General features: G+C 55.0%; 9 protein-coding genes across 9 annotated transcripts; 4 read left to right on the top strand and 5 right to left on the bottom strand.

The window, feature by feature from the left end:
- Positions 1-57: 57 nt before the first annotated feature.
- On the bottom strand, positions 58-1,414 carry BO70DRAFT_359568 (nucleic acid-binding protein). The gene is made up of 3 exons (XM_025542566.1): positions 1,350-1,414; positions 733-1,281; positions 58-650 (listed from the first exon to the last, which is right to left on the bottom strand). Coding segments are annotated over exons 1-3 (1,041 nt in total). The 5' UTR covers positions 1,352-1,414; the 3' UTR covers positions 58-160.
- A 175-nt stretch (positions 1,415-1,589) lies between these two features.
- On the bottom strand, positions 1,590-4,894 carry BO70DRAFT_164721 (Zn(II)2Cys6 transcription factor). Its single transcript, XM_025538315.1, has 7 exons — positions 4,586-4,894; positions 4,113-4,533; positions 3,840-4,062; positions 3,755-3,786; positions 2,928-3,704; positions 2,174-2,881; positions 1,590-2,123 (listed from the first exon to the last, which is right to left on the bottom strand). The coding sequence occupies exons 1-7, from the start codon at positions 4,708-4,710 to the stop codon at positions 1,848-1,850; spliced, it is 2,562 nt and encodes an 853-aa protein (XP_025402471.1). The 5' UTR covers positions 4,711-4,894; the 3' UTR covers positions 1,590-1,847.
- Positions 4,895-6,000: 1,106 nt separating this feature from the next.
- Positions 6,001-9,922, top strand: BO70DRAFT_164711 (putative RNA interference and gene silencing protein (Qde2)). Its single transcript, XM_025538314.1, has 5 exons — positions 6,001-6,476; positions 6,651-6,783; positions 6,843-7,954; positions 8,011-8,255; positions 8,310-9,922. Exons 1-5 carry the CDS (start codon positions 6,449-6,451, stop codon positions 9,780-9,782), a joined length of 2,991 nt encoding a protein of 996 aa, XP_025402470.1. The 5' UTR covers positions 6,001-6,448; the 3' UTR covers positions 9,783-9,922.
- A 1,287-nt stretch (positions 9,923-11,209) lies between these two features.
- BO70DRAFT_285266 (uncharacterized protein) lies at positions 11,210-12,791 on the bottom strand (the record flags this gene model as incomplete). Its single annotated transcript, XM_025539155.1, has 2 exons — positions 11,210-12,409; positions 12,483-12,791. 2 exons carry the CDS (start codon positions 12,789-12,791, stop codon positions 11,210-11,212), a joined length of 1,509 nt encoding a protein of 502 aa, XP_025402469.1.
- An 868-nt stretch (positions 12,792-13,659) lies between these two features.
- On the bottom strand, positions 13,660-14,712 carry BO70DRAFT_164671 (DNA-directed RNA polymerase II subunit RPB7). Its single transcript, XM_025538313.1, has 4 exons — positions 14,370-14,712; positions 14,224-14,304; positions 13,996-14,165; positions 13,660-13,927 (listed from the first exon to the last, which is right to left on the bottom strand). The coding sequence occupies exons 1-4, from the start codon at positions 14,616-14,618 to the stop codon at positions 13,918-13,920; spliced, it is 510 nt and encodes a 169-aa protein (XP_025402468.1). The 5' UTR covers positions 14,619-14,712; the 3' UTR covers positions 13,660-13,917.
- Positions 14,713-15,614: 902 nt separating this feature from the next.
- BO70DRAFT_359562 (2-hydroxy-palmitic acid dioxygenase MPO1) lies at positions 15,615-16,566 on the top strand. Its single transcript, XM_025542565.1, has 2 exons — positions 15,615-15,674; positions 15,750-16,566. The coding sequence occupies exons 1-2, from the start codon at positions 15,633-15,635 to the stop codon at positions 16,200-16,202; spliced, it is 495 nt and encodes a 164-aa protein (XP_025402467.1). The 5' UTR covers positions 15,615-15,632; the 3' UTR covers positions 16,203-16,566.
- Positions 16,567-17,367: 801 nt separating this feature from the next.
- On the top strand, positions 17,368-19,789 carry BO70DRAFT_418480 (F1F0 ATP synthase subunit alpha; the record flags this gene model as incomplete). Its single annotated transcript, XM_025547452.1, has 6 exons — positions 17,368-17,439; positions 17,632-17,801; positions 17,934-17,990; positions 18,059-18,179; positions 18,244-19,500; positions 19,582-19,789. 5 exons carry the CDS (start codon positions 17,368-17,370, stop codon positions 19,498-19,500), a joined length of 1,677 nt encoding a protein of 558 aa, XP_025402466.1. The 3' UTR covers positions 19,582-19,789.
- A 666-nt stretch (positions 19,790-20,455) lies between these two features.
- On the top strand, positions 20,456-22,175 carry BO70DRAFT_331174 (methylenetetrahydrofolate dehydrogenase (NAD(+))). The gene is made up of 4 exons (XM_025540866.1): positions 20,456-20,717; positions 20,913-21,546; positions 21,612-21,701; positions 21,772-22,175. The coding sequence occupies exons 1-4, from the start codon at positions 20,521-20,523 to the stop codon at positions 21,853-21,855; spliced, it is 1,005 nt and encodes a 334-aa protein (XP_025402465.1). The 5' UTR covers positions 20,456-20,520; the 3' UTR covers positions 21,856-22,175.
- Positions 22,176-23,441, bottom strand: BO70DRAFT_331172 (signal peptidase complex subunit 2). Its single transcript, XM_025540865.1, has 3 exons — positions 23,273-23,441; positions 22,828-23,126; positions 22,176-22,687 (listed from the first exon to the last, which is right to left on the bottom strand). The coding sequence occupies exons 1-3, from the start codon at positions 23,316-23,318 to the stop codon at positions 22,397-22,399; spliced, it is 636 nt and encodes a 211-aa protein (XP_025402464.1). The 5' UTR covers positions 23,319-23,441; the 3' UTR covers positions 22,176-22,396.
- Between the last annotated feature and the right edge of the window lie 41 nt (positions 23,442-23,482).

The raw sequence follows: 23,482 nt of genomic DNA, 5'->3' as shown, positions 1-23,482 counted from the left end.
GCCCGACGGGGCAATACAACAAAAAAGAAAGAAAGAGAGAGAGAGAGAGAGAGAGAAGAATGATTCAATGATATACAAGACTATATTACAATGTTTGCATTTGCTCCGTGAAAAAATACATGAATGCCAAACCCATGAGATACCCAGCTACAGTTTATAATTAGATCTCGGGGACATCCTTCACAGGAGTTTCCTGCTCGCGGCCCTGGTTCTCGCGGCGGCCCTGATTCTCGCGACGGTCCTGGTTCGGGTTGTTTTGGCGTTTGCTGTGATTGCTGAAGTTGACGACAAGTTTCCGGCCGTAGGGAGTCTTCTCCTTGAGAGAGTTGAGAGCAGTGCGGGCGCTGTCGGCGCTGATGAAATCAGCGTGGGCGAAGCCTCTGGGCTGACCGGTGCGGCGGTCGACCGACACACGGACATCAACAACGTTGACGATGTCCTTGAACAATTCGTTGAGATCGCGATCGGTCATCTGGAACGGCAGGTTGCCGATGTACAGGGTCTTGGAGGCGGGGAACAGGCGCTGGTGGTAGTCGAGGTTGGACTGCGCGAACTCCACGTTCACGCGACGGCCCTCGAACACGCGAAGGTGCATCGCCTCGATGGCGCGCTGGGCCGTGTCCACGTTGTCGAATTGAACGTAGCCGTACCTATGCGGTAGAGAATACCCGTCAATACCAGTGCCTCAAGGGGGAATTGGAATCGGAACCGGACTGCTAGGCTCTCACTCACCCTTTGCTGGTACCCCGGTTGTCCGTCACGATCATCGCACGCTCCACAACACCGTACTTCTCCATCTGGGCTCTCAGGTCATCATGAGTCACGTCGTAGAAGAGATTGCCGATGAAGACCGTCTCCTTGGGCTCCGGGGTCCGCTGCAGGCGTTGGAGCCGCCTGGTGCGGTGAGAGAACTGGGCATCGACTCCGTACTCGGGGGTCTTTTTCTCGGATTGATTTTCTGTCGGCGTCACCTCGTTACTCTCGATCTGCTCGGTGACGGCATCCGTGACACGCTCCGCCTCGACCTTGACCTCAGACTCAGACTCGACCTTGACCTCAGACTTAGACTCAGCCGGAGCTTCAGACTCGACCTTGGCCTCAGTGTTCGTGACTTCAGGCTGGGACTTGACCTCGGTGCTGTTCCAGCGGGCCTGGAGAGAGGGCAAAGAAGTCTTGACAGGGACGGAGAAGCGAGCGGAAAAGGACGGGGCAGGTCTGGTTGAGCGCAATGAAGCCGGGCTGGAGGTCAACAGCCGGCAGGCGGCTCTTCTGAAGCAATGCCTGCGCAAGGGTAAGTTAGACCGGACATCGTCGAAGACACGCCTCGTCATCAGATCCCATCTACTTACATCTTGATTTTCCGTCTGGAGTGATTAAATCTGCCGGAAAAAAAGGGCAAAAGGGAGGATTTCGGGGATTGGGAAAATTGTTGCTTCGGAGATTTGCAGGAAAACGTTTGGCTGGGCCGGGCTCCGATAACGTCACGTGATGGCCGTATCGTATAGTTCCGTTCCAGTCGATGGGCTGGACTTTGGCTGTATGACATCTGTACGGGAATTCGATCGTACGCGTGACAATAATGTAATCCGTACTCGGCGCAACTGGTAATCATGACTTCCACTATTTTACATACATTGTTCCTGACCGGACAGAGAGTCGATAATGATAACAACTGTACATCTCCCCCATTTCAGACACCAACTCCTTAAATATATACTGTGAAAACACGTCTCCTGTGAGCGGAGATAGGCGGTTACAACGAGCACTTCAGAAAGAAACTAAACCTGCACATTAACTTTTACCCATTCATTTCATATACTGCGTGTCCGGTCAATGCCAAGGGCACGTCACGTCCCTTGCCCCGTCACCGGATTCCCGGGATGTTGGGGTGGGTTGACAGGGTAGGTCGCCAGTGGACTGCTATCGTAGCCACTGGTCTCCGGAGAGAACATGTTGGGACCACGGGGCAAAGAGCGCATTCTGTCGGCAGGTCCAGGTTGGACCACTGGCAGTTGGGGAGGAGACAGGGGGTTTTGACCCTGCGGTTGCTGCAGTTCTCCGGATGGCCACCATTGCGACGAAGCGTCCAGCGTTGAGCTCTGAATGTAGGTATCCCAGGCGTCCTGATATTGGGTTAGCTGGAAGACATTTTGATTCTCGGCGATATACATACCCAGTCCAGATTGAGCTGCATGTCAGGCATCTGGCCAAACATGGTGCTGAACGGAGAAGGCGCCCCTGTCATGTCCGCTGTCGGGCCGAATGCTCCTTGTGCTGGCAAAGGCGCATCGGGCATCTTGAACGAGATGTCACCAAGGGGCTGATGGCCGGGATTCATCGGGCTCATCCCGCTGCTGAGAAGACCGAGTGTCATTGCCGCGCTTTGCTTCTCATCCTGTGGCTCAAATGCCGCCGCGGCAGTATTGTTTTCAGGGTGTCCCAAGTTGAGCTTGGCAAGCATCACCCCCAGGGCTCCTCCCGCCTTCCAGGCCTCCATCGTCTCGTCCCGGAGCTCCTCCCATATCTCCTTGGTTCGCTGCAGAGCCGCGAGCATCTCATCTCGCCGCTCTCTACCCCAGGCGTATGAGTCACTGGACGTTCTGCCCGCCGCCTGGAGCCGTTGTCCATGGAATAGGTCGAGGCAGATGATAGTTGCGGCAAGGAGATAGTCGGTAGAGCCAAGCGAGGTCACCCGATTGTGCCGGCTTCGTAGACGGCCAGTGGGTCGAGTTTCCGTGTGGAGTAATGACTGATACCGCAGCAGCTCCATCGCGGAATCAATGCACGTCCTTCTCGAGTACGTAAAACGAGGATTCTCACGCGCCTGGATAAGGAACCTCCGATGGAGCACACACTGAGCTTTGTGGTACACACTCACAACCTACGAGTTGTCAGCATGGGACAGGCACCAGACGGGATAGACTCACTGCAAATCGCGATAGTATGAGGTTCGGGGAATCTAACGGGCAGTCTTCCATGGGTCGGATGAGGAGGTGTTCAGGGATCAAGTCCCTGGCCCGGCGAAGCTCGGCATCCAGCTCCATGATTCTGTCGTAAGATGTGGGTGGCAGCAGGGAAGAGGTCGACTCCATGACCCCGCCGAAAGCAAACGTGAGGCGTGATTTCGCAATCAGATAAGAGATCGGGGTAGGTTCGTTCGGGGGGCGTGATGGAGGGAGCTCTTGGCAGGTCTCGTCGAAATCGTCGTCGTAGAGATTCCGCGGCAAATCCGTATCACTGTCGGTGGTACGGATCATGCTCGGTAGTCCGATTTGAAACGAGCACAGCAGGTCCGCCTGCCGCACGAATGTCCACACGCGACGGCGTATCTCACCTTGGAACGGTGTGATGTTGGGGAACATCTTCGAATCGCGATGATACCCCATCCTCATGGCCAGTCTCACGATCACCCCTACGAGCACCCACACCGACACATCCGCTTCCCTTGTTTGACAGAGATCTCCATGAAGGTGGAAGATCAAGCTTTCGATCAGGTTGGGATACGATTTGGTGAAGTCGGCCAAGGTAAGACACTGCGCCACCAGGTTTCTGAACGTGCCGGCCATATCCAAGGACTTCCCCCGGAACTCGGGAGGTTCATCTCCATCGCGATGATATGACAGCATTGCCAGTCGCATCATGGCAAAAAGCATGGCGATCCAAACAGTACAAGTCTGGGAAGGATCTTCCCAATGTTTGTTATACTACGACAGAGTCAATACCGTGCTAAGAGAGGTCAGTGTTTCCGGCTTACCTGTGCCTGAAAAGTAGGTCCATGAAGGACGTCTTTGCTATGCGTTAGCATCGTCTAAAAAGATGTAGAAATATCCAAGACTTACGAGTTGAGGGGTCGTAGGAGCTAAAGTAGCGCGCAATCAACATATCTGTTGTATACTTGGAGGGGAAAGAAGACATGATTTCGGCTCGGCTTAGAGGCTTCGTGGCACCAAACAACAATGCCGAGCCCGGAACGTCGGTTGGGAGCTTGGTGCTCTTCAACTTTTCAGCCTGTTCCTCATACTGTTTCTTGTGTGTCTGGAAGAAGTTGCGGACTTCTGCGATCTGTCGCGAATCATCAGCAAACGAACAGCCCGATTATGCAGGAGACTCACGTCGTTCATGACTGTGGCCCAGTGCGCCTCGCTGAAATACAGGGATTTGTTGTTGTCGACTTTCATGATACCAAACGACTTGGTCACTTGCTCCGTGTCGCTCTCCTCCGGGCCGTTGGGCGATTCATCTTCGAGATCCAGGTCCAGGTCGCCTGTATGTGGCACCGAACCAGTGTTGCTGCTGTTGCCAGAGAGGGCAGCCATGGCCGCGGCAGGACCCGCGGCCTGGGACCCGTTAGTCATCAAGGATAGGACTAGGCTTTCTAGTCGGTCGATCCTGTTTTGCATATCGTCTGGAGAGCTCGAAGCGGTCTGTTGGGGGGTGTTCTTCTTTCGCACGTTGACCTGGGCGTACGAGCATGATGCCGCATCGCCCCGCTTGACACAGTTCTCACACGGGTGCGAACGGTTGCATTTCAGCCTGTACACCAGTTGTCAGCACTTGGGTGGGATGGAACCATCGAGAGCCTTACTTCCTATGCCGGCAGGGTCCACAAGAGAGAGGCACCCGGTTCCTCTTCCTGATAACCCTGAACTGCCCTTCCGGAGAAAATGCGCCAGCGCTGGACGACGTTGTAGACGGGGGTGTCGGAGACATTGCGAGATTATGGGGAACGGAACTTGCCCAAAGCGAAAGGATGGAACGATATTGTGCGCGCGGTTTATCGATCGGACTCGAGCTATTCGAAGACAGAGTGTGAAGAACCTGAAGGCGAAGAACCGCGCAGCCACGGCGGAATCTGAAAGAAAGCCGTATGGACAGGGACTTCTGTGACACGGTCTCTGTGCAAGCCTAGGCCACGTTCCAGCGGTCGGGTTGACGCGATGCGAGAAGCCGAGAAATGCGAGGCAGTTGAATGCCGCTTTCGAGATATGGAGGGTGCGCAAGGGTCGGTTGTCGCACGATCTCGTTGCTTTCACCAGGCAGGGCACACGCCAGCCGAAGAATACCACGCGAGCGAGCTTTATGCGATGCGACCCGGTCCCGTTCGTACGTCGACCCGAGATGAGACAGCCGGAGGGTAGGGGGAGCACGGAGGAGGGGCGCGATAGGGTGGAGGGTGGAGGATGGTTGCGGTGCGGTCCACCTGGTCGATGGCAGTCCGTGATCGAACCACGTCGACCCGAGCTGTTTTATCAAGCGATATTGAAGGCACCGGGAAGCAGTCCTAAATGCCCGGGGAAGCGAGGAGAAGATAAATGTGGGAGTAGAATCGGACCTCCCACAAAGACGAGGATGAAAGACAGACAGGCAGGCAAGTCCGTCCGTCCGTCAGTTGGTGCTTAGTGATAGAGTTACGGGCTATCTCCGTTATCACCTTGAGGCGGTCAGGAGCGGCAGCAATCGAGTTGCGGCGGGCGAGGGGTCCCTGCTGACGTAAGGAGGGGGGCAGATGAACTGGAATGGAGGGAGGGATTAAATGGAGGGATCAAATGGGGGAGAGTGAAGGTCTCAGGGAGAAAACCCCTGCACTGGACACGTTATGTAAGACGGCTCCTTCAACTTCACTACTATCTAACTAGATAGCCAGCCTAACATGTAGTCTGTACGCCGTCCCCAGGTAGGCCAGTAAACTGTCTCCAGCCTGGAATTCAGGCAGGCCCAGCCGGGGCGGAAGGGAATATCACCTGGCTTTGCACCGTGTTTGAGTCACCGTCATGGCCTGAAAGTCAGCCTCCCGGGCCAGAACCGGCCGGTAAGCCGTATACTCTGTAAGGTTTGACGGTACGGAACGGTACGGAACGGTACGGAACGGTACGGAGTACAAGGTGGACCGGGCATGTGAACCATACGGAACTCTTGCTTTTCCTTACAGTACTACGACATCCTCCATTCTATAGATAGGCCTGGCTTTGTCTTGGTCCGACGTCAGAATGACTTGACATTCCCAGCCCGAGATCGTCCCTGGGGTCTCAGTATTATTGGAACGGAACTGTCACCTGTGAACGCCATGGATGAATGGAGGAGTCCATCGGAGTCCTTACTACTATGACTTGATAAGTACTTGAGGCCTGCTAGTCCGCTCGTCTCTCATTGAATGAAGTCCTTCACTTGCCAACTCAGCCTGCATGAACTGACATCCCTGCCGCAATCCCGTGTCGCGTTGCGTTCATTGAATGCCCCCAGCAAACACCAACACCTCCTGGGATGTGGGGAGCCTTGTACTAATTTCTCCCGCTTGTCCACCCCAACTTCCTTCCACCTCCCTCCCAGCATCCCGATTTCTATCTAAGTTGCTAGTCTGTTAGTCGGTTCGAACGCGAGCACCTTTTTTTTTTTTTTTTTTTATCTTTCAAACCAATAAACTACTACCCACCTGCCCTGCTGAAGCATCATGTCGTCCAGAGGTGGCTCTGACCGGGGTCGTGGTCGAGGCGGAGATCGTGGCCGGGGTGACCGCGGTAGAGGTGGAGGAGGCCGTGGCTCTTCCACCGACCTTCCCTTCCGCCCCGGCCCGGAAGGCGGACGTGGTCGCGGACGGGGCGGGTCCGATGGGGGACGGGGACGCGGAGGGTTCGATGGAGGTCGTGGCAGAGGAGGGTTCGACGGAGGTCGAGGACGCGGAGGGTTTGATGGAGGTCGAGGACGCGGAGGGTTCGATGGGGGACGTGGTGGCCGTGGAGGGGGCCGTGGAGGGCGTGGAGGCTTCGAGGCTCCCTCCGTGTACTCGTGGGTATCCCCCCCCGGCTCTTGGATGGCACGTTGACCTGATACCCTCGCCCCTGCAGCCCGAAAGGACCGCTTGCTCCTCCCAGCGCACAGGTGGAGAAGACGGAGAACGCCGTGGCAGCAGCTTTGACCAAGAAGCAGCAGAAGTCGGCGGACTGGCCAGAGCGGCCTGGTTTTGGCACGCAGGGACGGCCCGTCACGCTCTTCGCCAACTACTTCGAGCTCAAGTCCGCGAGCACCCAGCTCTACCGGTACAATGTTGATATCCACGCCGACTCGGCCGGAAAGAAGCCTACCGGCAAGAAGGCCCGCCAGGTTGTCAGACTGCTCCTCGAAGAACACCTCCTTTCTCTCAAGGATAGTATCGTTACCGATTACATGTCCACTCTGATTTCAAGCGTCAAACTCCCAGAGGACGAGCGCGATTACGATGTCCGCTACCGAAACGAGGACGAGGACGAGTATCCGGAGAATCCAACAGTCTACCGAGTGAAGTACCAATTCACTGGCACTCTCAATTCCGGTGATCTTCTCAATTACCTGACCTCGAGCAATGCTGCTGCCATGTTCGCATCCAAGGCAGACGTGCTGCAGGCGATGAATATCATTCTCGGCTTCCAACCCAAGAGTGACATGACGATTGCCTCCGTTGGGGCCAACAAGCATTTTGCCATGTGCGGGGGCGCTGAAGAGAAATACAACCTGGGTAATGGCCTTGAGGCCCTCCGTGGCTTCTTCGTCAGTGTCCGGGCGGCAACCGCACGTCTTTTGGTGAACGTGCAGGTGAAATACGCGGCCTGTTACCAGGAAGGACCACTGGGAAACGTTATCGCTGCCTACGACGCGCGTGATGTTCATCAGCTCCGAAAGTTCCTACGTAACCTGCGAGTCAGCGTGACGCACATCCAAAAGAAGAACAAGAAGGGCCAGGTCATCCCCAGGATCAAGCGCATTTCGGGCCTTGCGACTCCTAGGGATGGGGCGTCTTTGCAAAACCCTCCCAGGGTGGCCAGACATGGAGCCGGTCCAAGGGATGTGCAATTCTTCCTCGATGCGCCAGGCCAACAGCCCTCCTCTGCCCAGCAGTCCAAACGCTCCGGCAAGAAGCCAGCCAAGGCGGGGCCCGCGCCTGCTGGCAAGTACATCAGCGTCGCGGACTTCTTCCGTCAAAGTAAGTGTTCTCTCCCCGGACTGACCTTGGGCAAGCTGGTCTGACAGTCATTGAAGACTATAACCTGAACGTGGACGCAAGCCTGCCGGTGGTGAACGTCGGGACTAGCGAAAATCCCAGCTATCTGCCCGTTGAAGTCTGTGTAGTCCAGCCGGGCCAGCAGGCGAATACTAAGCTGACGCCGAACCAAACCCGAAACATGCTCAACTTTGCCGTGCGCTCTCCCACCCACAACGCCGAATCTATCGTCAACCAGGGAACAAACGTGCTGAGCCTGGGCGCACCAGCCAACCCGACCCTTGTGAGCAGATCATCCTCTATAAACATTCCGTGAATAATCACTAATGCCTGCCAGGTGAAATTCGGCATCCAGACTGATCCCAGACTGGTGACCGTGCCTGGTCGAGTGCTTGCACCACCCAATGTCTTGTACAAGGACGTGGGTAAGCCCAACCAAAAGTCAATCAAGCCACTAGGAGGAAGCTGGAATATGAAATCCATTCGATTTTCTACGTCTTCCAACCTCTCCTCTTGGGCGTGGATTCTCTTGGACTTTGAGCGTGGCAGGCGGGCCTTTAACTCCCCAGATGAATTGAGTAACTGCCTGCGCAATTTCACTGCGAAGTTGAACGAAATCGGCGTGGTTGCCCAGATGCCCAAGGGTGGAGAAAGGGTCGTCTTGGACAGGAGCCAGTCGCCTGAGACTCAAATCGAGAAGGCCGTTGCCAAGCTGATGGCCGTCCATAAGCCCTCGTTGATCCTGACGATTCTTCCTGCTATTGACACGGAACTCTACAACAGCATCAAGCGAGTCTGCGACCTGCAGCACGGAGTCCGTAACGTGAACGTGCTCGGCGAGAAATTCGCGAAGTCCCAGGACCAGTACTTTGCCAATGTCGGGCTCAAGTTCAACCTGAAGCTCGGTGGTATCAACCAGATCCTGGATCCCAAGGAACTGCCTCTCATCGGACAGAACAAGACGATGCTCGTCGGCATCGATGTCACCCACCCTTCCCCTGGCTCCTCGTCCGCCGCCCCCAGTGTCGCAGGAATGGTTGCCTCTGTCGACTCATCCCTGGGCCAGTGGCCCGCAGAGCTCCGCATCCAAACCGCGCGCCAGGAGATGGTCAATGACCTGGACACGATGCTGAAAGCCCACCTGAATCGCTGGGCTCGCGCACACAAGAGCGCCTACCCGGAGAACATCATCGTCTACCGGGACGGCGTCTCCGAAGGCCAATACGACCTCGTCGTCCAGCAAGAACTGACCCTTCTCAAGGAAGCCTGCAAGGAGACTTACCCTGCCCCCGACACGGCCAAGGGCCTCCCCCGGATCTCCATCGTGGTTGTCGGCAAACGCCATCACACTCGCTTCTACCCAAGCAAGCTCGAGGACGCCGACCGCTCCGGCAACCCGCACAACGGCACTGTCGTCGACCGCGGCGTCACCGAAGCCCGCAACTGGGAGTTTTACCTCCAAGCCCACACCGCGCTGAAAGGCACTGCCCGTCCTGCCCACTATTTCACCGTCTGGGACGAGATCTTCTGCCGCGAGAAAGCCAAGTTCCCCCACCAGAACGCCGCAGACATCCTCGAGGGCCTCACCTACCACGTCTGCTTCCTCTTCGGCAGGGCCACCAAAGCCGTGAGCATCTGTCCGCCGGCCTACTACGCCGATCTGGTCTGCACCAGAGCTCGCTGCTACCTGAGCCATGTCTTCGATCAAGAGACCCCGACCGGTAGCGTGGTGACCGGCCACGAACCCTCCCTGGGGAACACTGACGTGAAAATCCATCCTAACGTCCGCGACACCATGTTCTACATCTAACATACTTCCCTACCTACCTACCTACCTACCTATACCCCAAACCATGAAATCTAAACCCCACGCCATTCCCCACCTCCCCTTGGACCCTATTGGATATCAACGATACATACATATATACATACATACATACCTACCTACCATCTCCCAGCAAGTATGTCTCTTGATATCCACTACCCTCCATCTAGGTGACCCGAAATTGTTGGTATTTTCATGCACGATGATGATGATTACGAGGTGTTGTTTTTTTTTTTTCGGGTCTTCTATCTATTCGTTTTTTGTCTATTGAGGGCATGTGATATGATACCTTTTTGTTTTGGAATAAGAGATGAGATGAGATGAGTGTGATGAGACTGTGGATGGATGGACGGAAGGACGGATCAGATTGTCGTTGTTGGATTGTTGGATTGTTGGGTTGTTGTCGTTGGGGTGTAGATACATAGTCTCAGTTCTCTCTCTCTCTCTCTCTCTCTCGTCTGCTTGGTCTAGTCTAGTTTAGTCATTAATGAATATTTGTGGAGTCGAAAAATTGGGTTTCGGTTGGGGATGATGGTAGTAATCATGGTGGTTGTAGTTACTAAGTTAGTTGTACTTCCAGTTTCAGTTTCAGTTCAGCTATAGGTGTATATGTATATGTATATGTAGATGTAGATGTAGACGTAGAAGTAGCTGCTTCAAGGTATTTATTTAACGATATATCCCGCTCAATGAAGACACATATGTAGATACAAGTGTAGTTACCCGGAGGCAGTAATAACATACTCACGGCATTATCAAGCCATGTATTTAGATATCTACCATATAGATAGATAGATAGATAGGTATGGTATAGTATGGGATCTACGGGCAGTCATCAACCAGCCAGCCAGACTGATTTATTCATTCTTCGCATAAGACACAGATAGGTAGTGGGTAGTAGATAGGTAGGTAGGGTGGCAGGCAGGCAGGCAAACAGACCAGGACCCAACTTGACAAATTCAACCAGAGAAGCAGAAACAAAAAACAGAAGGGGAATTACAAGAATCGAATCAAACCCAAACAAGAAAATTAAACAACAATACAATGATATTTGAATCCTTCCAGAAATACACGGCTCGAAAAAAAAAAATAAAGAATAAAACCTCGACTAGATAGATAGAAACCGGAGCAGAAACAAGAACGGGCAGGGTAAGTAGAAGAGCAAGAAAGGGTGGGTAGTTTATCATAGATCCGTGCATGCGTGGAACTGTGTGTGCTATCATAGTTCACGGGTGGGGAATATGTATCGTATCATATGCAGTTTTTGTGTGTGTGTGCGGTCTCTAGAGGGAACATACAGGATAGGATGTTGAGAGGCGTCGCAGGCGGGAGAGAGAGAGAAGGGGTGAGAAAGAGAGAAGAAGATCAGGGTATCCATGCTTATGCTTATGCTTAGGCCCAGGCGGAAGGAATCAGTTCTCGCCGACTCCCCAGTGGCGCTGGTTGGCATTACGCATGGAGCGACGCTGGGGAGGTGTCATCTTGGCAGGCGAGGACTGGTCGTAGGTGTTCTTCCAGTTGGGCTGCATCATCTTCAGAGCCTGCTGGCGGTCACCGGGGACAGGCTTGCTGTTCTCGTCGTTGTGAGGGTCCTGTGGCGAGTCCGTCACAGACCAGTGGCTCGCAAACTCCTTCATGTTAGCGGCGTTGTTGGCCGGCGGGGCCGACTCCTTCTGCGGAGAATCGGAGAACAGGTGGTTCTTGTACAGACCCAGACCCTTGTTCTGGTAGGAGCTGATGATGCGAGGGCCCTTGTCCTCCTGGACATCTGCCAATTCAAAGTGGGTTTCAGCGTCAGGCCGGGGCTGCACCACCTTGGGCCTGACCGGGGGCGACGTGAGGTCCGGCTCATCGTCGCTCCAGCCAAAGTGACGGACTTCTTCGCCACGGGGCTGACGCTTCGGCTTCTCGGGGGTCACATCGTCAAAATCCCAGTGAGGCGCCTGGCGCGACTGGGGACGCTGGGGCTTCTCCTTGATCTCCCGGGTACTGTTGTCCGCTCCCAGCTCGAAGTGGTCGAACCGCTTGGGGTTGGCCCGGTAGGCGATCTGCTCGTGGCTCTTCTCCGCGGCGACAGTCTCATCGTCATCAAAGAGGCGGGAAGGCTGGAACTTCCTGATGGCACCGGACTTGGGGCGCGGCTTGGTCCGGGACGGCGTCACGTCGGGAGCATCGGCGGCATTCTCATCCTCGACGAAGAGTTCGCCGTATTCACGGGGCGGGGGCGCACCGGATGCAGGAGCACGCGGCGCACGCACCGGGTCACTCCGGTCCTTGCCTTCCTTGCCGGGAGAGAGAAGCTCGAACAGGGAGTCAGCGGCGTGAGGATCCTTGATGTATCTCTTGCCGGGGGAGCCCTTCTTGCTGCGCTCCTCGCCAGTCTCCGTCTCCCTCTCGGTGTATGCGGGGAAGTTGGCAGAGCCAGGTCCCTTGTCGGTCGGGGCGGACGCAATGGCGGATTTAATCAGGCGAATTTGGTCCTTTGTATCGCGAATGGGCCAACCGCGACTCCGGGAGCCGATCACCTCGACCTGTTTCAGTAGCGATGCCTGTTCCCAGTAGATGCGGACATTCTGGATCTGGTTTTGAGCATTGAAGCGAACGATGTGGATCTAAGGGAGTGGGAGAGTCCCGTGTTAGAAACAAGCCGAAAGGGGGGGGATTGTAGAATAGGTGCATGCGTACCGTGGGGAAAGTCGCGACGTGGTCGGCCAGGAAGTTATCGTCGAGAGAGGGAAGATACGCCCCGCCGCCGGTGTTGAATTCCAGGGTGGTCTCAATGTCCAAGCACAGGGAGTTGGCACTTTCAATCGCATCGAGGACAATCTCGGACCTGGTCTTGACGATCTTCTGCTGTTTGGCGAGGTGGCTGAGGACCGCGGAGGCGCCGTCCAGCTTGGTGGTGGTGGTGATATAGATCAAGGAGGCATCGGGGGCCAGGGCAGCGGGCTGGGGGTTGGCCAGGAAGCGCTGATACACGTCTTTCAAAGACATGGCTGCTGTGGTGGGGGGGGGGGTTTGATTTGAAGGGAAGAAACGAATGTGGATGGGATGGGATGGAGACTGGAGAGGAGAGGGGGATTGTTGTTGACGGAGAGCGAGAAGGGGAATCGCGAACCACGGGTGGCCGTTCCTTGGGAGAGAACAACAATAAATCCGGAGGAGACCGTCCAACTTCAACAACCTGGAAGTAAGGAAGTCAGGGAAATAAGGTAAGGAAGGTCAGGCACAGATTTAATAGTTCTAGTCAGGTCTTTCAGGAGCAGCAGCAGTTCCTCTTCACTTTCCCCAGAGGCATCCTTGGGAACCCAACTCACTCACTCACTCACTAACTATCTAACTAACAACTAACCACCTAATCTCCAGCACTGCCGACTGGCTGCTTCCCAGGACCCAGTCTATCTATCTATCTAGTCTTAGTCTACTGTCTACTCCTGTCACCTGAACATCCCAATCTCATCGGAAGAATAATAATCATCGCTCAGCTCCCCGTCGACGAAACCCACGCTAAGAACTGGGGAATCCACCGGCGAGGGACACACCAGCGTTTCACCTTCCATCGCCCGCCACCAGCCGCGTCTCTCCGGCAACCACGGGCTATACATACCAGTCAGTGCTTGGATACTTATGCCGCTCTATGCAGAGAATCGACGCCCAGATCAACATCTCTAGTATTATTCTATTTGCAATGCTCTGTCCTGCAACCCCAAATTGACCCTTCCCGGCGTAGATATACACACATATACTTCCCTTCTAGCTGGCAAGGCTACTACGAACACCCCCAGAGCCCTCCTCGTCGTCGTTTTCTCCGGTCGCACTTGAGCTAATCAGTACAGAGTCTGGTTCTCCAGCAATCAGGCAGCCCTGTTCGCCTGCGCGGGCTTCTGCAATCCAAAGGCAGTCGGGACCGTCTTTCGATCATCTCCGGAATCCTGAGACTGCTTCGGGACGCCCTCTCATCCTCCCCGATGAGCGCATCTCCTTACGAGGCAGTCGCCTTCAGCCTGGTCGTTTTTGTATGAGGATGGAAAGGGGAAAAGCGAACCTAGTGGTTCTTTTTTGGTTGGGCGACATCAATCATTAGGGTAACGGCGGAAGTGTGGAGCTCGTCGCAATCGCATTACAACGGTCTGTAGAGAAGGGCGCATCAGTAAAGCACGAAGCATTCGCAACCACAGCCGGCACAGGAGCCACTCACCCGAGGTAATCTTCCTTGATCGTTCCGATGGCATTGATCGCGGCAACGTCGGGCTTCACACCGAGGATCTTGAGCCGTAGACTGGTGCCCTTTTCGATGACCTGGTCCGCATGGTCCGTATATTGGGGTGGTACCGTGTTGGGCTCCCACTTGATGTCGGAGGGAATGTTCTTGTTCACGTATTAGCATCCCGCGTCCTAATGATCCAGCGCCGTCGGGTCGACCTACTTTCCGTGCAATGAAAACAGACAATGGGCCGGCCAAAGTAAAGATTCCAGTTGGTTTGACAGAGGTAACAATCGCATCGACCTGCGGATGTATGGTCAGAATACACAGCAACGGCAACCTATCAGCGCGACCTCCCCCACACGTACCGTCTCGCCTCGGAAGGGCTTCCAGATGATCGCTCGGTACTTGATCGTGTACTCTGCTTGCCCAAGCCCCGGCAGCACCCGGCCCTCGCCAATATCTACCATGTCCATCACACAGATCACGAAATGGTCACCCGTACAACGTCCCTCCTCCTCCTCGTTTAACCGGTTGATGAGGTACTCGCGCATGTTGGGGCCAAAGTAGGACGGGTGCAAGGTAATCACCTTGATCTCCTCTTTTAGGAAAAACATGTTGCACGCTTGTGATCTCCGGAGGTATGATACAGAAATTTGCTGTGACGGCGGGTGTGGGGAGGGGGATGCGGTTCACGCGACTGATCGATCGGGTTCCGGCCGGCGTCTGGCGGGGGATGCTGGAGATTAGATGAGGAGGTCGGCAGGCCTGGCTGGGGCAGAGCGGGGGTCCAGGTTGGATTGATAATGAAAGAGGGATGCAATAACTGTGTTTGCGACAAAGAACAGCCAGCCTTCAATTGCTCGATGACGGGATATGCACTCGACAGAACCCGGAGAATGCTGCAGCAAACAAGGCAAGAGAGCGCACAGGCAGTTAAAGAGCGCAAGGAACAGAAATGATAGCAGCAAGAATCTGCATCCAACCAAATCCAGAGACAGGGGGGGCGGCCACCAGGTAAAGAACTGGACACCGAAGTCATAGCAATCATGGTTTCTGGTGTGTCTGGGCCGGCCGAGCTGGATGCGGTCACGTGCACAGCTGGCGGTTCTGCCATTACCGAGTACCGTACGCGCCCATACGCCCGACCGGACAGGGCCCGCCGTGTAACTTTGCGCCCAGACGGTCCAAGCTGTCTCGTGTGAGACGCCGGGCGTAATTAATCACGATTATCCTCGGCCCTTGTGCTGCTGCTCTGCGAATGACGTCTGCACGAAGCATCCCCCGTCAGGAACAAATAAATTGAGCCCTGCTGTCTGGCCTGATCAGGCAATGCTTGGTGGCAGCTGAGCAAAGGACCCTTCCCCTTCTTTTTGCCTGCGTCTCCAGGATCACTCTGGCCCGACCCTTCTCCACAAACAAAGCACCCAAGATGGCCTTGAATCTCGAAAAGCAGCTTCTCTTCGTATGCTCACTCCCGCTGCCTCCGACAGACACATGGTTTGAGATGCTAACCGATGTCTGCAGTATGGCGCTTACCACAACAACCCCGTATGACCAACGCCTTTCTTCCTCTTATAACCTCGCCAACTCCTGGACTCACTATTCATCAGGTCAACATCGCGATTCACATGACATGTGTACCGATCCTTTTGTTTACTGGGATCGCGCTGGTATGACTATTTCTTACCCCCTCCACGCCCCTCCCCGGGCCATATATCCTCTAACCTGAACCAACAACCGACCAGGCATCAAATACCCCAGCCTTTGTAACCCTCCCTGATGCCCTTCAAATCCACAACCTGCCACTGAACCTCGGGACGATCGCGGCCGTGGTATACTCCTCATTCTACATCCTGCTGGAGCCGGTCGCCGGGGCCTTGGTCGCTCCCCTGATTATCGCGGGTGCAGCCTGCGGGAACCACCTCCTTGCTACGTACGGTGCGAGTGTCAACTACTGGTTTGCCGGCGTCCATGTTGTGTCTTGGTTGGCGCAGTTCGTCGGCCACGGCGCGTTCGAGCGCAGGGCCCCTGCGTTGCTAGATAACTTGGTTCAGGCCTTCCTGCTGGCACCGCTCTTCGTCTGGATGGAGGCCCTGTTCTTCTTTGGGTATCGCCCGGAGCTGAAGGCCCGGTACGATGAGAACGTGCGGAAGGAGGTTGCCGCGTTTAAATCCAAGAAGGGCAAGGCTGCCAAATAGGTAACCGTTGGGAGTGTGTTGTGATCTGGAAGGTAATGGAGGTGTGTAGCTGGTGGTTTGCCGTGGGTAACCATTGGCTTGGCCTGGGCACGTCCAGGTGTCCACAATACCTAATTTTTCTTTTTTTCACTGCTGAGGGTTTTAGCCATTGGGTGAGGAGTTTGTCCATGCTATGTTGAATTATGACTACGTTGATAATGGGAGTTGGAAATTGATAGGTAGCAAGGTTGTTCCGTTATTGGCGAATGCATTGATGTCCTGTCCTGCAGCTGCAAACTGCTACTTTACTACCTACATAGTACTAACTACGGGAGCTAGGGCGGTTGACCTATGATGTAAGCAACGGGAAGTTGGGGAAGCGAGGGAGGGAGGAAGAAGAACGGGGGACCGTGGGAGGAGGAACCAAGGGCAAGGGAGGGAGGGAGTGGTATTTACATAAGTAGTGTGTGAATACGAATGACGGGCAGAGGGAAGTTTATCTGGACAGCGCTCACGAACCTCCCTCCAGAGTCCGTCCAAGGTTGGCTGGAGGTTGGAAGATGTCAACCAGATCCAATTCCCACCCGGACAACCGGTCAAGCGGTCGTGAGGTGTCGAGTGTCGGACTGTCGGGTTGGTTACCGTTGTTGGTTGCTGCGACGAAAATGAAGGTGAGTAAGCCGGCCAACCAGCAGTATCCGCAGATCCGAGAACAGACAAATGAAAAATGGGATTGCCAGGTGGCCCGGAGAAACACAACTTCAGAATCCCCCAGCAACCCGGCAACCGGAACCCATCATCCACCACCAACGCTGTTAACGCGGGTAGGTGTTTAGTATGAGTAGAAAATTGTAATCCAGCGGTCAATGAACCCCAAGAAAAAAATGGGAGAAAGGAAAAAACAGAGGCCAACCCGTCCGAGAAACGAACGCGGTGCAGGACGACCCGACCGACAGCTCTGGCTGGCTGGGTGGGTGGGCGTCCCGTGAGCGCACTAGGGCGGCTTCGGAGGTTGGTGAGGTCTCGGCAAACTAGGATTAGTGGCAGTCCTGAGAATCCCTCCCAACCCCGACGACAAAGCTCTCCTTCCACCCATCCACAATCCTTTCTCCTCTCCCTCCCCTCCCCCCAATTACATCTCTCCTTCAGAGAAACCACTCTCCCACTCCTCTGAACCCCCATCACAATGTTCAGAAACGCTTTGCGGCAGTCCAGCCGCACCGTCGCGGCCGCCACTGCCACTGGCAGGATCGCCTCGGTGAGTCCCATCTCCCATCCCTGCCCCCAGCGTCCTCGACCACCACCCTCGACCTGGGGCCCAATTCCATCGAAGATCTCATCTCAATGGGCCTTCCAATCGCCTCTCCACCTGTCGCAAGCCTTGCTCTCTCGTTTTGACGCGTTTTGACTGCGTGGTCATGGTGTTGACAAATTCTGCGTACGCCTACAGGTTCGCGCGGCTGTTCCCGGCCCTCTCGCTGGTGCCTCCAAGCAGGTCCGTTCCTACGCTGCTGAGGCCAAGGCCTCTCCCACCGAGGTTTCTTCCATCCTCGAGCAGAGAATCCGTGGTGTCCAGGAGGAGGCTGGTCTCGCCGAGACTGGACGTGTCCTTTCCGTCGGGTACGTTGCCGATTCTCCCGTCCTTGAAAATTTTGGCGGCAGCTCCAACATCATCGAAATCATCGAATTGATTCGGAATTCCGACCGCTGTCCGCATTTTCGACATGGAATCAATCGCTAATATCAAAATAGTGACGGTATCGCTCGTGTCCATGGCATGACCAACGTCCAGGCTGAGGAGCTGGTTGAGTATGTGCCCTTTATCCTGCCACCCCCATCAAATCCGGCGAGATATCAGACAGCTAACGGAAGCACAGGTTCGCCTCTGGTGTCAAGGGTATGTGCATGAACCTTGAAGCCGGCCAGGTCGGTGTTGTGCTTTTCGGTTCCGACCGTCTCGTCAAGGAGGGTGAGACCGTCAAGCGTACCGGAGAGATTGTACGTTCGCTCTTTTTTGAAACCCGCGTTTTTATGCCCGTATATGTACTTACAACCCCTCCAGGTTGATGTCCCCGTCGGCCCTGAGCTGCTCGGCCGTGTCGTCGACGCTCTCGGTAACCCCATTGATGGCAAGGGTCCCATCAACACCAAGGCCAAGAGCCGTGCCCAGCTCAAGGCCCCTGGTATTCTGCCCCGTCAGTCCGTCAACCAGCCCGTGCAGACTGGTCTCAAGTGTGTCGACTCCATGGTCCCCATCGGCCGTGGTCAGCGTGAGTTGATCATCGGTGACCGTCAGACCGGTAAGACCGCTGTCGCCCTTGACGCCATGCTGAACCAGAAGCGCTGGAACAACACTTCCTCCACCGACGAGAGCAAGAAGCTGTACTGTATCTACGTTGCCGTCGGTCAGAAGCGTTCCACCGTCGCTCAGCTCGTCAAGACCCTTGAGGAGAACGACGCCATGAAGTACTCCGTCATCGTCGCTGCCACCGCTTCCGAGGCTGCTCCCCTGCAGTACCTTGCTCCCTTCACCGGCTGTGCCATGGGTGAGTGGTTCCGTGACAACGGCCGCCACGCCGTCATCATCTACGATGATCTGTCCAAGCAGGCCGTCGCCTACCGTCAGATGTCCCTGCTGCTCCGTCGTCCCCCCGGTCGTGAGGCCTACCCCGGTGACGTCTTCTACCTCCACTCTCGTCTTCTCGAGCGTGCCGCCAAGATGAACGACAAGCTCGGTGGTGGTTCCCTCACTGCCCTGCCCGTCATTGAGACCCAGGGTGGTGATGTGTCTGCCTACATTCCCACCAACGTCATCTCCATCACTGACGGTCAGATCTTCCTGGAGTCTGAGCTGTTCTACAAGGGTATCCGCCCCGCCATTAACGTCGGTCTGTCCGTCTCCCGTGTCGGTTCCGCTGCCCAGGTCAAGGCCATGAAGCAGGTCGCCGGTTCCCTGAAGCTGTTCTTGGCTCAGTACCGTGAGGTTGCTGCCTTCGCCCAGTTCGGTTCCGATCTCGATGCCTCCACCAAGCAGACCCTCAACCGTGGTGAGCGTCTCACCGAGCTGCTCAAGCAGAAGCAGTACTCCCCCATGTCCGTCTCCGACATGGTTCCCCTGATCTTCGCCGGTGTCAACGGTTTCCTCGACAACATCCCCGTCGCCAGCATCCTGCAGTGGGAGACCGACATCCTTGCTCACCTCAAGAGCAACCACCCCGAGATCCAGGAGACCATCGAGAAGGAGGGCCAGGTCAGCAAGGAGCTCGAGGCCAAGCTGAAGGAGACCATCTCCGCCTTCAACAAGTCCTTCCTCGCATAGGTGAGCACCGCCATGCTCTCGGGCGCCTAGTCCACCGTGTCCTGTTTCCTCATCCTGACTCGATGTGTATAGACAAGATAGCTTGTACAATTTGAGACCACTATTTTATTTTGTTGTTAACCAGGGCTATCGGACCGGGCGAGATTCGAATTTCTCTTTTCATCGGGTGTAGTTTCGCATCTCTTGGGGCAGTTCGAGACTGCCCGATCTCTGTAGCAATGGAGCAGGGTAAAATGGCGGGGCGAGAAAAGGCGAAAAAGATACGATTAATATCCTGTACGTTTAGATCATTTCGCGCGACAAGGGAACAGGATTGGACGGATCGGCCGGTGAGGAGGGTTGAACTTCCCCCGGCTGGCCTGCAGATGAATCCTTTGTCTACATATACGCAGCCTGAATATGATTTCCTTTGTTTCCTTGAACCGCGAAAATCGGGCCGTTCTCGCTGTAGTGTAGGCTTAGACTGGTCAGGTCAGGGACCATGGCCTGGCTACATGCTAGTGGCCAGCTACTCCAATCTCCAATCTCCAATCTCCGTAGTGCGTAGTGCGTAGTGCACAGATGGTCATAGCGATGAATCTGGGGTAAATAGAGTGGCAATCCAGGGAAGTCCGATGGTGTGCGATCCGATCAGGGTCACGATTTATATATAGAATTTCCTGGGGGGATTGCGTATTGGGTATCTGGTATTGTCACCGGGCCATTGTACCTGTGCACCGGGGGTATACCTATTAAGCGGTAGTGGTGTAGTAGTGAGCGGTGGTCAATGGTAAGGCATTACGCTTTCTGATTGTATTGCAGTTCAAGGCAGGGTCTATGGAGTCGCCAGCAGCTGTCACTCCTGCCGAAAATGGCAGGCACCGAATGCGGGCACTGCGGTTATCGATAAGCGAGCCAGCTTTTCCGTCCCAAAATTTCTTCGAAGCCCCTCCGCCAGAGCCCACTTCCAACATAGATTGAATTCCATTGAACTTCCTCAGCTTGCTCCCATCCTGTCCTTTCCTGCTCCACGGTCACCCCATGGCTTCCACTACCGACTCGGCTCCGGCCTCCTGCAAGGTCATGCTCTCCAAGCATGTCGCCAATCGCCTGGTTGCGGAGGTCCAGGAGGGCGTCAAGACCCTGGAGAGGCCGCCTCACCTGGTGGGATTCCTGGCCAACGATGACCCCGCCGCCCTGATGTATGCCCAGTGGACGGAGAAGACCTGTCATGAAAAGTGAGCTCATTCTTCCTACACCTCCCATTTGCGTGCGTCAATGGAGCCAGACCCTCCGCTCGGAGCTCTGTCTGCTATGACTCAACCTGCGATGTCGGAGCAGCACCACCGCCGCGGCCGACAGGATCGTGGGCTTTGGACGTGGACGTCAAGACACCCTCGTAGCTAACGTAGTTCTTTGTTATCATTGTACAGTGGATTCCGTTACTCCCTCCGTGAAGTCCCGCGCGACGACCTCGAGCAGGCCATCCTCGCGGCCAACGTCGACGCGGAAGTCGACGGCATCATCGTATACTACCCCATCTTCAACAACCGCCAGGACCAGTACCTGCAGCAGATCGTCGACATAAATAAGGATGTAGAGGGCCTCAGCCACCGGTACATCTTCAACATGTACCAGAACATCCGGTTCCTTGACCCGGAGACCAAGAAGCAGAAGTGCATCCTGCCCTGCACGCCCCTGGCCGTCATCAAGATCCTCGAATACATCAACATCTACAACACGATATTGCCTTATGGGAACCGCCTCTTCGGCCACACCATCTGTGTTGTCAACCGCTCCGAAGTCGTCGGTCGTCCTCTGGCCGCGTTGCTGGCAAACGACGGTGCCTGCGTCTACAGCGTCGACATCACCGGCGTGCAGAAGTTCACTCGTGGTGACGGCCTGAAGAAGGGCAGGCATGAGGTCGTCGACCTCCAGGGCAAGACTCTCAAGGATGTCGCGCCCCTGTGTGATGTCGTTATCTCCGGTGTTCCGGGCGACTCGTACAAGTTCGATACCAGCCTCCTCCGTGAGGGTGCTGTGTGCGTGAACTTCTCCAGTGAGAGGGTATGTTCCAGGCCATCAGCAGTCCAGTCCCAGTACGATGCACCAGCTAACATGGTTATACACAGAACTTCGGACCCGAGGTCAAGGGCAAGGCCTCTCTCTTCGTGCCCTCGATCGGCAAGGTGACCATTGTTGTCCTGCTCCGGAACCTGCTGGTACGTGACCCCGTGTCCCCCATCTCCATCGCATTACGACATTGCCAACTAACACCCCACCCCCCCACAGAGACTCATCCAGAACAGCAGACTAGATGACGTGAAGCCTGCAGCCGCCACCGAGCGCCCAGGCACCCTGGAAGCCGCCTCGTAATCACGTCCTACGACCCGTATATTGTCTTTTTATAACCTGCGACGGGTGATGATATTGAGCAGAGCCAGTCATAGATTCTTTTCCCTTTCACTCTTCTTTTCCCTTTCTCTTCTGCCATGTCTTCTGAACCTGAGTCATCCTTTTCATGTAACTCACCCTGTCCTAAAAGATAAAAGCATTTTGAGCTAGAACGCCCTCTTCCCCCCCGCATGGGCTCTCATTCCCATTGAACAAACCTACGCATGAGAAATGAATATATACGAATTCCTCAAATATACGCTTCGTCAAGACCATAACGCGTGACCTAGCTATTACCAATGCCACGTTGACTTCTAAACGAACAACAGCCAGCCATGCCTAATTCCATTTTGGACGAAGGAAGAAGAAGAATAAGAAGAACCTGCATGATACACACAACACAAAACCAACTCCTGTCTGGTTTTTTTTTTATATCATTTCCAATCCGCGACGCTTGCTTGTAAACCAACTTCCCGCAACAACAACAGCAACAGCAACAGCAGCAGTAGCAGTGGTAGCAGGACTACTTCCTCCTCTTAGCACCCTTGCCCTCATCCGCCTCCTGCACACCAGCCAGACTGGCCACCCCACCGGTCTTCTTCTCCGTATCCTTCGCCGCCAACCGCAGGACCTCAATCTCAGTAGCGAGCCACTTCCGCAGCGGCTCGGGGTGGAACGTGCCGTCGGCGGCGAACCACTTCGTGAACGACGTCTCGATCTCCTTCTCCTGGAGGACCTTGTTCGAGGCGGACTTGTATTGGATGTGTAGCTTGTACAGGGGGGAGTGTTTCTGGGCGGAGGAGCGGATGGAGATCTGTTTGCATAACAATCACCGCTTATTAGCTTGTTTGGTCTTTGGTGTGGATGTAGTTTCCAGACTAGCATGGAACATGAAACATGAAACAAAGCCCGAAAGACAAAAAGTAAAGAAAAGAAGGAAGGAAGAAAACGTACCGTCTCCCCCGATCTCCTCTTCCCCCGAAACACCTCACCCGCCTCCACGCCCCAGACCCAATACGTGAGCAGCGAGTTCAGCGTGAAGTAGACGACCACGGCGGCGATGATCCAGGGGGACCGCGTCGCCTCCCATTTCAGCATGCGATCCGCGTAGAAGGTGAAGCCGGCGAGGGCGACGGCCGAGTAGCCCAGTAGCAGGTGGACGTGCGTCTTCGTGTGGTCTTGCGAGAAGGTGTATGGCTGTGGGAGATAGCCGAGGTATGGGGCTAGGGCGTCATCGGTGGTTGATTTTAGGTCTGTGAGGGGAGTGAATGGTTAGTATGTGTGTGTGTGTGTGTAGCTTGTAAAAGTAGAATATGGGTATTCAGTCATGCTGTGGATGTAGATATAGCTATAGCTTTGGTATGTATGTTTGTATGTATGTATGTATGGCGCAACTAACCATTGACCGAGTAAACGGGCACCTTTTGCACCTCTGCGGACGCCATCGCGAGCTGTCTGTATATCAAATATAGACCACCGCTTCAAAAAAGATAACCGTCAGATAAAATCAAGTATTATCTCGAGAGGAAGTGGTGATGGAGGGGTTGAGTTGCGAGGGGAGAGATGCGTTGCGGCGAGCTGTCCCTTTCGCGCAGCGCAAGCAAGCAAG

Source organism: Aspergillus heteromorphus, assembly GCF_003184545.1.
Source record: "Aspergillus heteromorphus CBS 117.55 chromosome Unknown BO70scaffold_4, whole genome shotgun sequence".
Classification (NCBI taxonomy): domain Eukaryota; kingdom Fungi; phylum Ascomycota; class Eurotiomycetes; order Eurotiales; family Aspergillaceae; genus Aspergillus; species Aspergillus heteromorphus.
The sequence above is the reverse complement of the archived record's forward strand: the minus strand, read 5'-3'. Positions and strand labels throughout refer to the sequence as shown.